At 46.7% G+C, this 13,183-nt stretch overlaps 1 protein-coding gene across 5 annotated transcripts in view; it reads right to left on the reverse strand.

Moving 5' to 3' along the window:
- The window catches only part of ANAPC4 (anaphase promoting complex subunit 4), a 39,129-nt gene that overhangs the window by 24,793 nt on the left and 1,153 nt on the right, over positions 1 to 13,183 (reverse strand). For 4 of the 5 annotated variants that reach the window (XM_073657041.1, XM_073657040.1, XM_073657039.1 and 1 more), the window contains exons 2-10: positions 12,746 to 12,895; positions 12,353 to 12,458; positions 12,142 to 12,274; positions 11,753 to 11,827; positions 10,491 to 10,517; positions 7,426 to 7,470; positions 6,575 to 6,659; positions 4,482 to 4,580; positions 4,318 to 4,401 (exon numbers count right to left, since the gene is read on the reverse strand). In XM_073657041.1, the coding sequence (XP_073513142.1) occupies positions 4,318 to 4,401; positions 4,482 to 4,580; positions 6,575 to 6,659; positions 7,426 to 7,470; positions 10,491 to 10,517; positions 11,753 to 11,827; positions 12,142 to 12,274; positions 12,353 to 12,458; positions 12,746 to 12,853 (762 nt within the window). In that variant the 5' untranslated portion in view covers positions 12,854 to 12,895. Of the gene's footprint in view, positions 1 to 4,317; positions 4,402 to 4,481; positions 4,581 to 6,574; positions 6,660 to 7,425; positions 7,471 to 10,490; positions 10,518 to 11,752; positions 11,828 to 12,141; positions 12,275 to 12,352; positions 12,459 to 12,745; positions 12,896 to 13,183 lie in introns of those variants that run through there. The other variant, XM_073657042.1, reaches the window with a different exon arrangement.

Here is a 13,183-nt window from a genome sequence, read left to right on the forward strand (position 1 = left end):
CTTACATATCTCTTCGATTGAAAGCCCTGTCTTCTCCGCCCAGGAGGTTGCTATCGCTCTGGTGGAATGAGCTCTCAACCCCTCCGGAACCTCCTTATTCCCTGAGGAGTAGGCGAGGGATATGGCCTCTCTAATCCATCTTGCAATCGTAGACTTTGAGGCCTTACAACCCTTTCTAGTCCCCTGATGGCATATAAATAGGGAATTATCCTTCCTAAAACTGCGTGAAATCTGTAGGTATTTGAGTACGCACCTCCTCACGTCTAAAGTGTGTAGCCTCTCTTCTTTTTGATTTTTGGGGGGAAAGCAAAAAGTTGGGATAATTACCTCCTGAGTTCTATGGAACCGAGTGACTACTTTTGGAAGAAAGGCTGGGTCAGGTTTTAATACAATCCTATCATCCAGAATCTGAGTAAATGGCGGACATATGGAAAGAGCCTGTATGTCACTCACTCTTCTGGCTGAAGTCAGGGCCACTAACGGGGCTGTTTTAAGGAAAATAATTTTTGGGGAGGCTAAATCTAGGGGCTCGAAGGGAGGATTAGTTAAGGCATCTAGGACCAAATTCAAATCCCAGGGAGAGGATTTTGCTTTGATAATGGGTCTACACCTAAAGGAAGCTTTCATAAATCGTGCTATCCAATAATTAGCTGCAATATCGGAAGAAAACAAAGCTCCCAAAGCAGACACCTGTACTTTTAAGGTACTAGTGGTAAGCCCCAACTCTAAGCCCCGTTGCAGAAACTCTAGTATTTTCCCAATAGGGGGCCCCTCCTCTGGTTTAAATTCAGTAAATGATAAAAACTTCCTCCAGGTCCTAGCATAAAGGGTGGTAACAGGTTTTCTGCTAGACAAGAGAGTATTTACTACATTTGCGGGGAATCCCTTGTTGGTTAACAGCACCCTCTCAAATTCCACGCCGTCAAATGGAGACTCGAGGCTGGAGGATGGGAAACCGGACCCTGAGTGAGAAGGTCCGGAATCTCCGGAAGGATCCAGGGATCTGATATGGACATTTTACGGAGTGACATAGTGGGTTTATCCATACACTGTCTTACCAAACCCTGGATTCTTGTAATTTTTTCTTCAGATAAATAACATAACTGTTTTTTAGAATCTAACATGACCCCCAGATACTGCTGAGCTTTGAGTGGAGTTAATCTAGATTTTCCCAAATTTAGAAACCACCCCAAGCCCTCCAAGACAGACATGGTCACCCGAAGGTGGGCCTCGCATTGAACAAAAGAGGTTCCCACTATCAGGAGATCACCCAGGTAAGGGATTATTAGAATGTCTCTACCTCTTATATGGGCCATAACCTCTGCCATTAATTTGGTGAAAATTCGCGGGGCTATTGCTAACCCAAAGGGAAGTGCAGTGTACTGAAAGTGTTTAACCACCCCCTCAATTTCAATGGCCAGCCTCAGGTATTTCTGATAGTAACTATGAATGGGAATATGGTAATACACATCCTTGAGATCGAGAACTACCATATAATAGTGGGGAAAAAGCAATTTTATTACTGTTTTCAAGGATTCCATTTTGAAAGTGTCTACTTTAAAGAAGCTATTTAAAGATTTTAGATTTATAATTGTCCTGAAACTCCCATCCGGTTTCGGGACCAAGAAGAGTGGGGAGTAGAATCAGAGACCCTTTTCTGAATCCGGAACCTCAATCAGGACGTTTTTCCTTATTAAGACTTGAATTTCCGATACGAGGGCAGTCTGCCATTCTGGGGAGGAACTAGAGGGAACAATCATGAATCTCTTGTGAGGAAAAGCTTGAAATTGAAATTTTAGACCATATTTAATCAGGCTCAAAATCCAATTACTATGAGAAATCTGTTCCCAAGCTGGGAAAAATAATGACAATCTCCCTCCCACCTGGGCTGATTGTGCATTCCCTGGCTTCTGCTCATTTTTTGGAGATGAACCAAAGAGAAGGCCTCTACCTTTTCGACATCTTTCTTCGGACTTGTCCCTGAAGAATCTTCTTCGGATGAATTTTCTTTTCCGAAACGATCTCTTAAAGGAGGGTAGAGGTACCGATGGAAAACCCTTCTTAGGATCGCCGGCCTTCTCCAACAATTCGTCCATAGTCTGGCCAAAGAGATATTCCCCTTTGCAAGGGATTGTACACAGTCTGGACTTTGTCTGTACATCCCCAGGCCAGCATTTAATCCATAACGCTCGTCGAGCCGCATTTGACAGAGCTGATGACTTTGCTGCCAATCTGACTAAGTCCGCGGACGCATCAGCAAGAAAGGCCGCTGCACCCTGAACCAATGGAAGGGAAGAAATAATCTCCTTCCTAGAGACACCATCCCTTAGCTTACTGTTTAACTGTTCCAGCCAAACCATCAGGGCTCTAGATGTGCAGGTGGCTGCTGCTGCTGGTCTCGGTGCTCCTGCAGCTGTCTCTCATGCACCTTTTAAGAAGGTATCGGCTCGTCTGTCCAGGGGGTCTTTTAATGCTCCCATGTCATCAAACGGGAGGGAAGTCTTTTTTGCCGCTTTAGCAACAGCAACGTCCAGCTTTGGTGCTTTTGACCAAGAGCAACATATGGCATCCTCAAATGGGTATCTCCTCTTGAAAGATGGAGGAACACTGCCCTTCCTGTCAGGTTTTTTCCACTCTCTATCAATGAGGTCTTTAACTTTTGTATTCACGGGAAAACCTTTTCTCTTTTTCTGACCTAATCCACCAAACATTAGGTCCTCCACAGATTTTTCTGCCCTCATGTCTACAATGCCCATGGTAGACCGGACAGCTTTTACCAAGGCATCAACCTCCTGCAGAGGAAAACACTGTCTATCCGATTCACTATCAGAAGAAGAGAGAGCGGAGGAGGAAACGTCAGATATGTCAGAGTCTGAACCCGGCTGAGGTTCCCGAGAAATATGAGTAGATTCTGAGCCTTGCAAAGCCTTGCCTATTTCCTCTCCAATTAAAGTCTTTAGGCCCAGGGAAAACTCCGGGGTTTCCTCCGTCATTACTTTGTTAATACACAGCTGGCACAATTTCTTAATATATGCATCTGGGAGCGGATTGCTGCATAAGGCACATTCTTTATGTTTAGATTTAGCTGAACATTTCTTGCTCTGAAAGAGGAGTTTATAGAAAGAAAAAGGAGGAGGAAACTATTAGTAGAACTTCCACGAAGATTCCACTTACCCCACAGAATATCTGGTACCGTAGAAGCAGAAGAATCCATCATAACCGGCGGGGAATCACGCTGAACCGGACCATTTTTTCTGCTCTTAGTGGTGAATTTCCTAGCTGAACGACTAGACCCAGACCGGGAATGACGTTGCACCACCAGTTGTGAGGGCTCCCCAGAGGGCTGCTCCTGCAGCAGTTGTTCTTGCTGAGGTGAAAGCTGCTCCTGCGAATCTCCCATGTCTACCAAGGTAACAATGGGCTGGGAAGCACCTCTGTATGTTGCCAGGACTCTTTTATACTGGCCATACCAGGTACCATGTGTGGGTTGTTCCGTTTTTTTTTGTTTGTTTTTTTACAAACCCAGGAGGGAGTTAGTTGTTCCCTCGTGGTTCCCCTCCCCCAGGTGGGCTCACCGCCGCCTGCCCAGCTGACGTTGTCTTTCTTGTGGACACTTCGGCGTCCTCATGCTTGCGTGCACTTCCTGGTTGCTCGCGCGAGCTCCGCCCACTTCCGGTGACGTCCCCGACGCACTGGAAATACATTACAGGGCCGCGCCTGTCACGTGCCCCGCCGGCAGGGCCCGGATCTCCTGCCTCATACAGCGGTGGGGGGGAGGGTGGGGGGGAGGACGTCCGCTAGCGGCTCTACACATGGCGGACATCTACCTCCCATGAGGGGAAGTCACGCCTGCCGCAACGCACACAGAGGTGCCCCAATGAGCCCTGCCGTGGCGTCTCCAGAGGCCCAGGACCGACAGCTCCATCCCAGCGCCCTGTGGCTCCCTCTGGGGCAAGAGACCATCTTCTGCAGGTAAGCCTGCGAGGTCTCCCATCATGGACAGGAAACCTAAACTGAGGCGAGAGAGAGGTGCCGTCCTTTTTAACCTGCAGGTTTCCTGTCCTTGATGGGCGGATCCTCTCTCTCGTGGTGCTGTCATGGGAGAACGAATAAATAAAGAAAATGCAAACATGAAAACTGGCCAACCCCTTTAAATACACTATGCGGTGACACAGACGCAGATGGAGGCTGAAAGGATTCACTTGTGGCCTCCGTCTGGTGAACTTGGTTTATGGACACTATGCTGATAGATAAATGTATATACTAGGAAAAGCCGAGTGCATATCAATGATACAACAACAAGGTCCAGCAGACTACCTGAAGAAGAGTTGAAATGTGGGTAAACTTTCTCGCCATTCGGGTCAACTCCGGTAAATATTCGGACAGTAAACTAGTATCCAGCTAGAAAAAAAAAGAAAAATAAGAACCGATATAAAAAACAAACAGTTCCCAGTCCTCCCAGTACAGAATACGCTCCTCACCTGGAAATAGGTGATCTCCGAAGTTGTAGTCAGCTCAGTAATGACAGAAAGGGACTTTAAATCACTGGCCAAGCACAAGCCGAGACACGACCCGAACACCTGAAATGCAAAAAGAGGAGGTCAGACGTGAACATGGATGAAGAAGGGGCACCATCTCATGTGCAGGACTGAGGCAAGTTGGCAGAAATGGGAACAGGGCAAACATGTTCTTATATTTGAGTATTTTTTAGTGATGAGCTCAAGTGCTCGTAACTTGAGTTTGCCTAGGGTGCTTGGGTATGCAACGAGTATCGCGGATGATCGAATGAGATGTTCGAGTCCCCGCGGGCGCTTGTTTCGCCCGTTTTGACAGCCACAAAACATGCGGGGATAGCCCATGTACGTGCAGACCTGAGCACCCTCGGCAAACTCGCGTAATGAGCACTTGCGCTCATCACTAGTGTTTTCCCAATGGTTGTTTTCTGCATGGGTCCGTGCCACAGACCGCGCAGGACTCCGTGCCACAGACCGCGCAGGACTCCATAGACTCTTCATGTGCCACTGTATGGAGCATCCAGGGTGAATGCCTGTGTAATATGGCACCAGAAGATAATATAAGGGTATGCTGCTGTATTCTTGTGCATGATACTATAAGATTATCTATTTTACCTCTGTGATTGTCACAATTTTGTACATGCCGTACGCAAAGATCTCAATCTCCCCCGAGACTCCACCGAAGACCAAATCATTAAGTGTAAAGAACGGTACCAGAGAGATCCTGCAGAATCCCACCGCTGCCACCATTTGTGAAGGATCCACACCCCGCCACCCGCTTGACATCACAGTTACGTCAGACGGAACACGTGATATGGATCTGCCCTTTGCACCCCTCAATGGATGTGTAAACTCAGATTGGTACAGTTCTACACAGACACCCCCTGTCCACACGGGTACAGGAAGGCACTGGGAGTGAGAAGAGGTGGCCCACTCAGTCACTGACGTGGCACCACATTCACTCGCACCCCTGACAGGCTGAGAGGCCCCTTCACTAGTCCCAGTGAAGCAAAACCTTGTCGGCCTGGTAAAGCTTCCACCAGTTCCTATTAAATATAATTCCCGCTAGCGGACCGGGTGGTTATATCAGGCCAGGGACCAGCCCAGGTAGAGTGAGGATTAAGCTGAACAACGGACATGAGGATTTGTGGATCGAGATAAAAGAACAGCCCACGGTTAAAGTATACATTTAATCTCCTTAAGGGCCCACTAGACAATACACTATATACATAAGGGTTATACATACATACATACATAATGGTCAGAGATGCAAACACAATAGTAGTGGTACAAAAGACATAAGCAAATAGTAAGTGTCAGTTACCAGTCAGATGAAAGGCCTGGCTTGCGGGGGAGGGGCTGCCACATGGGAGGCTTGTGGGTGCCTCTCTTTTCTGTGCCTTCCCTCACATGATGTATTGTTGCAACCTCCCAGAGAAAAAGCACTGGGCTATAGCTGCAGGAGCTTTTAACCTCTCTGGGTCACTTCCCCTCATGCCCCCTGGGCTGGACCTAAATCTCCACCCCTGGCCTTTCTCAGCTATAAGCTTCCCAAACTAAAATGGGCTATAGTTCCTTGATGGATGGACCTAGGGAGCTGGTTTTGGTGTCATCGGATCCAGCCGGACCCTGCTACACGTGGAGACCAAACACAGTGGCCCTAGGGGCTTCCGAAAGGCTATGCCGTGTATCTCTCCATCCCTACGAGCTAGACTGTGCTGGAAGCCAGGGTGACATTCCAAAAATCTATTTGGTGTATCGCTTGGATGTATCGTATTCCCATAACTCGCTGTTGAATTATAATTGTCTGACACACAGGGCATGCCGCATGGCTGGGGTCCACAGGGGCTCTTCCTGTAAAAGCTCCATGGCTGAGAGCTGCTGTGAGTCATTTGTCACTCACTGTCTCTCTGCCCCCTCCCTTCTTAGCTGAAGCAGTGTCCGGTTACAGCTGTACACTGTAGACCATTATAATCCCCTGCCAAACAGGATACACTGATTGACATGGAATTATATCTACAATATTCTTCACAATGATACTATAAGATTATCCATTTTACCTCTGTGATTGTCGCAATCTTGTACATGCCATACGCATAGATCTCAATCTCCCCCGAGACTCCACCGAGAACCAAAGCATTAAGTCTTAAGGAACAAGGAAAAACAATATATCAAATATAGAAGGCAGATCAGAAACCTAAAGGGCATCTGAAAAAATAAATTGTAATGAACATAAACTCTAGGGGACGACGTTTAGGTATTTAGGCTAAGGGCTCCTGCAGACCGGTCCTATCTGGGACCGCAATGCACAGACTGGCCGCGGGTGACAGCCTTATAGAAATACATGAAGCTGCCCTGTTACGGCCAGTCCATGCTCGGACCCATTTGCACAGACGTCAGCATGAGCCCTAATGGACAGACTGATGTAGGGCCGTTGTTTTTTGCTGACTATGGATGGATATAATTATATACTGTATGTTTGATTCTGCTTTGGATGCAACATACATACCCAGGCTACCACTGATTCATCATGAAACCGGTCTTGCTGGATGAAGCATTAGGAAAAATAACGTCCATGATGACGTCTCCAGACTTTTTCATGTCTGTCGCATGCCTATCACCTATTCTGTGAAATGTCTGATCGCTGACAACAAGGAGGTCAAACGTGTGCACTGACACTAATCATTATCTATAGGACCGGAGAAGACGGACGAGCGATGTTCTCAGCCATCTCCATCAGTCCGATAGCCAATAAATGAAGCGTCAGGGAGCAGGACCTACTTTTTCGAGATTGGAGGGGACTCCCAGCAATCAGACACTGGTTCTAATTCTGGGGCTACTTATTCAAGAAGAATGGAAACCATGTAAGCAACAAAAGAAGATTCATGGCAACTCTCAGTACTTTACCTACCGTACATCTCCCAAAAGCTTTATTATCTCATCAGATTTCTCTTCACTGCAACAACAAAAAAAGTTAAGAAAAGTTAGTGAAACTATTGACACCACATATAAACTTATTAGACTACTGAATTACCATGAAGTTTATTAGCTCCAGTGATGGCAGAAGAAGAGCATTCACTATTATTAATAAGTTTTATTACTTTAAAGATTTATACATTTTAGCATTTCCGCTCCTAACACAATGCAGCTTCTCACAGTGACGTAACGAGAGCCAACAGCAGAAGTAGCTCTAGTTTGCTCAGGACACGTTTATTAATGGGCATATTAGTTTTAGGGAGAATTCTGCATTTTTTCCTTTATCTGGGGTTGCTTCGGCAGCACGTGCATGGATTTCTGCAAGGCTTGTTCAGATCTATGCAAAGGTTGCAGAAATTTCTGAAAGAAAAAGCTTAGGTTTTTTTGTACCATTTTAGATGTTCTGATAGCTTATTATTGCAATTTTTAGGAAGATTCAGTGATAAACACCCCCCCCCCAGCAATTCTGGGGTTTCAATTATTTTCTTTATGACTTTTACCATAAAGATCAATTGATTTTATAGGTTCATGGATTGGGGTTTTGCGGATGTAGTGATAAAATAATAAAAAAAAGACGTAGTTACTTACCGGTAACGGGATTTCTCGGAACCCATGACGGCACCACTGAGAGAGGGGATCCGCCCTTCAAGGACAGGAAAGATCTCCTAAAAGAAGTACCGGAGAGGACCGGGAAGCGTTTTTTTTTTTTATCCCCGGCCTTGTCCAGGATATCATCCAGAGTGGACCCGAATAAGAATTCCCCCTCACACGGGATGGAGCACAGCCTAGACTTCGTTTGGAGGTCGCCTGCCCAGCATTTGAGCCAGAGGGCCCGCCTAGCTGCGTTTGAAAAACTCCCAGCCCTAGCTGCCAGCCTGACAGAACCGGCTGAGGCGTCAGCCAGAAAAGCCGCTGCGCCCTTCATCAGTGGGATGGAGTCTATTATATCATCCCTTGAGGCTTTATCCTTCAACTGCGCTTCTAGTTGATTTAGCCAGACCATCAAAGATCTGGCCGTGCATGTGGCTGCTACCGCGGGTTTTATCCCCCCCCCCCTGCCGCCTCCCAAGCTCCTTTCAGCACCCCCATGTCCTCAAATGGCAGGGAGAACTTCCTAGAGGCCTTGGCTATCGCGACGTCAATTTTAGGCGCCTTCCCCCAGAAGGAGCACGCAGGGTCCTCAAAGGGGTATTTTCTTTTGGGTGCCAACAACCCTTTCCTCTCTGGTTTTCTCCATTCCCTCTTAATTAGAGAATGTACTTGATCATGAAGAGGGAAGGATCTCTTTCTTCTGTCCTAGGCCACTAAACATTATGTCCTGGATAGACTTTTTAGGGTGAGGATCCACGAACCCCATAGTAGATATAACTGCCTTAATCAAGGTATCGGTTACATCTATAGGGAAACAACTACGACCCCCGTCCCCTGAAGACGATGAATCGGAGACTACTCCCTCCTCGTCTGAACCACTGGACTCCGGCACTGGGGATAGGTGTCTAGTTTTCCCTTGTTTCCCCACCCCCCTTCTGCAGGGACTTAAAGGTGTCCTCCACCTGAGATTTAATCAGGGATCTGAGTTCGGTGGCAAACTTAGGGGTCTCCTCAGATAGTTTGCTCGATGATTGAGTTGCACAGTTTCTTTTGCCATGCAGTGGGCAGATCCGCCACGCAAAGCGCGCAGGCCCTGTGCTTGGACTCGCCCATACTCTTCCTTCCCTGAGAACAAAAGAGAGGGGGTCTCAAGTTACAAGTGAGCTTTCACAAAGATCACTTACCGACCCGTAGTAAGAGGGAATACCGGATTTGAAGAGGAACCTGATCCAGTAGCTGGGTCCTTCCTCGAGGCTGACGCCGCGCTGGAGTCCTTGCCACGTTGTGAAGACCTCCCAGAACGCCCGCTTCCTCCGTCACCTTGCCGTGAAGGGCCGCTGGAGGATCCTTTTATATGCTTCCTCTGAGGCGATGGTGAGTGGGGGTGCAGGGACTGCGCCTCCTGGGGCTCCTGCTCGCTCATAGCTGTAGAGTGCCAGAGAATGCCAAGAAGCACTCCCCTGTGCTTCCCTGGCCATTTAAACTCTAGACTGGCCTGGCACCTGCGCTATCCGGCGTCCCGTCCCCCCCCGCTAGGCCACCACTGTGCGGTCAGTTTCCCGCGCGCGTTTGAACGCGCCGCTCCCAGAGCGCGCGCCCCGCGTCACTTCCGGCGCGCGCGCCCTTCACGTCAGGGGGAGAGCCAGCGTGCACGCGCCCAGACGCTGCGACTTCTCCCGACAGTCGTCTTCGCGAAGCCCAGGCAAGCCTCCAACCCGGGCCCCGGGGCTTCAGGCCTACTCACTAACCCGAGCCCCGGAAGCCCTGCCATACTCACCACCTGGGCCTCGATGCCACCGGAGACCGCAGCGATCCTAGTTCCTTGATGTGCCGCGTCTCCCTGCCACCCTAGATGCCCGCTGACCCCAGCGGTGGCGCTGCAGGACACCGCACCAGCCGAGGCAGGGAACCCCCGCTGCCTGAACCGGTCTGGCCGGGCCTGGTAAGTCCTCATTTTCTTCTTTCTTCATTCCTTTTCAGGAACTTTCATCCGTAGGTCCCTGTCAAGGACAGGAAACCAACTGATGCGGGAGAGAGGTGCCGCCCTTTTTATCTGTAGGTTTCCTGTCCTTGAAGGGCGGATCCCCTCTCTCCGTGGTGCCGTCGTGGGGAAAGAGAAATGTTATTTTTTTGCAATGTGGAATAAGAGTGATAAATAAAAAAAAAGTTGTTTTTTTTTCTTTTTTTAGACCTCTTATGGGAACTTGAACCCGCAACTATTCGATTGTCCTATAAACTGCCGCACTTCAGTTGGCGTTTTGTCCCTTTTCAATCACATAGATCAATATTTAATAATGGGACAAATAATGTCATAGCCAAATAAGTGGAGTGTTACGTGCCGGCATTATAGTATAGATTTATATATTTTGCATTTTCAATCAATAAAGTCTAATTTTAATTTTTCCTTACCTGAATATTTTAGCTGTGGCATTGTAGCTATGAAAAAAAAAAAAAAAGTTCATTAACAAAGTGAAAGTATTCAGAGGAAATGTAACATTTACATATACAATGTGTGGCCTTCAACAACTTCTCCATCTGTGCAACAATGTAAAACTTACGTGTGCATGTGAAATTATACTTAAAAAAAAAAAAATAAGATCAAACTTTTCCAAAAGTATCTGGGTACTAAACTGCCAGACAAATGCCTACCGAGACCCCGCAGACCTATCCTAGTAACCCCTTCAGGACCAGGCAATTTTTTTTTTCTTTTTTTCTAGTTTATTTTTAATTTTTCCTCCTCTTGTTCCAAGAGCCATGATCATTTTTTATTTTTCCAAGTGACTTAATGGTACGAAGGCACGTTTAGTTGTTTTCTCTAGGGGAGGGAGCACATGAGTTGTAGTCTTGAATGTTAATTTTCTCATAAAATGTACAGAGAGAGAAAAAAAATTCCAAGGGGAATAAAAAAAATTTCTTCTATTTTTTTTTTTTTTTTTTGTGGGGGTGGTGTTGTTTTTACGGTGTTTATTACACGATAACATTGACCTGGAAACAAGATCTTCCAGGTCAGTACGGTTACTTGCTTAGTTTTAATAATGGTGAAAAATAAGTTGGCAAAAAGAAAAAAAATAGTGTTGGTTTGTATCGCCATTTCTGAGATTTCATTTTTTTTTTTTATTACTTTTCACTTTATTTTTAGGCCTAAAAATTATCCGATTGCTTATACTATATACTGCAGTACAATAATATTGCAGTATATAGTGAAATTGTGGTTCTCCTATGGAGTCTAGATTGCGTTCGAGCTTCACAAGAGACCAAGATGGAAGCAAGGAGGTCTTCGGCGGACCCCCGGCTGCCATAATAACGTATAGGTAACCCCCCATCGTGTTGCAGGGGCCGATGAGAGTTGGGGGGCTATGATGTCATTTAAATGCCACCATCAGATGGTTAACAGCAGCGACTGGAGCCCATGATGGAAAGATGACCCGTCCCAAAAAGCAGCAGCTTCTAATCACCTCTGACAGGTCTATACCTCTCTGTATGTATAGGGAGATACCTGTAAATTAAGGGGAGTGAGGAGGCAAACAGAACACTTACAGAAAAGTTTCGCCACACATTAAAGATCATAGAAGGAAAAAAAAAAGTCATATGTGGAAACACAAGTTTCCACATATGACATAAGTACATAAGAAACATAAGTATAGTAAACTATGTCAACAATAGATCCTTACTTTTTGGGCAAAGCAGGCAGCCTCGGAAGAAGCGAACTGGACTCGTCTTCTGCACTGTAAAATGACTTTAGGACACTGGGATAAGATATAAAAAATTCTGATATTAGAGATCACATAATAGCAGCCATTAATCCGTCCTATGCAGATCTGCAATTGTTAGGGCGTCATATACATTGGACCGAGATCAGAACGCAGTGCACGGACTGGCCAGTGGCTCTCCTGACTCGAGAGTGACAGCTGCATAGAAATACATGAAGCAGTCACGCTCGGATCGGCAGAGCCGCCGGCCAGTCCGTGCAATCTTGGTCCAATTTATACAGCCTTAGAATAGGTCATCAGTATCTTTGAGGTCATTAAAAGGGGTCGTCCAGGACTATCCGTGAACTCACCTGTTCTCCTCCGTTACTTCCATCCACTGCATGCAGGACACTGGCGTTTCCACAGAGAAAGAATGAAGGCTTTCAGGCTTTTCGACATCACAAAGCACGACCTTCCTGGTGTCAGCCAGACCAAACGCCAAAACTTTGGGTACATGCATAGAAGCCAGAAGTTAGTGCAATGAATATTTTTTTCATAGACAAAACAGAAGGGTTCACTTACTTTTGCCGTCAGGTCTCCATGCCAAGCAGGTCACGTCTTTGCCTGTATTCTCATTAGGGGGTAAAATCCAGACTCGTTGAATATTGGCCAATCTGTGGAGCAACACCTGGTGAGACAAGGCAACATGAACGTGCAAAACTCACAACCACATTGTATATTTTCTGTACTTTTACACAGGGCTCCCATCTGACGGACACAGATTACAGACGTGGCCATTGGACCCGGTCCTGCAAATGGATCCAACACAATCTCTACTGATCCTCTACCGCTTGCAGGTCTGATCATTTTTGGAGGCCGGAATACCTCTAACCTTCCTTATAAAGTTTACTAAATCATAACGGAAACCATGTATCGCTGCAAACAATCAGAACGACGTCTGATTCTGACACTTACCTCTCCGGCTTTGTTGACAAGTGCAATCAGATCTCTCTTGGGAGACCAAGACATAAAGAGAATTTCATGGGGTAATTGCTTCTCCCCGACTTGCCGAAATGAAGGCATCGCAGAATCTCAGCTATTCCAATAAGAGCTCCGCACCGCCGTCTGCAAGGAAAGAAACGTTAGTAATTCCCTTCCATTACCACACCATTGCTAACGGGTCAGAGAATAGAGTTTCTGATGTTTGGTCTTATGTCAACTAAAGTAATGTAGATTATATGGCCTCCATCCCACACCCATAGACATTAATATGGAGTCGCTCCTCTGCAGATATTACGGTCCCCGCTCTTCTGGGAAGGATTTCTACAAGATTGTGGAGGAGTCTGTGGGAATTTTTGCCCCTTCATCCAGAAGAACATTTGTGAGGTCAGACCCTGATGTTGGGGAGGACGC

This window comes from Phyllobates terribilis, unplaced genomic scaffold (assembly GCF_046119375.1).
Source record: "Phyllobates terribilis strain yellow unplaced genomic scaffold, ASM4611937v1 Scaffold_12__6_contigs__length_324123572, whole genome shotgun sequence".
Lineage (NCBI taxonomy): Eukaryota > Metazoa > Chordata > Amphibia > Anura > Dendrobatidae > Phyllobates > Phyllobates terribilis.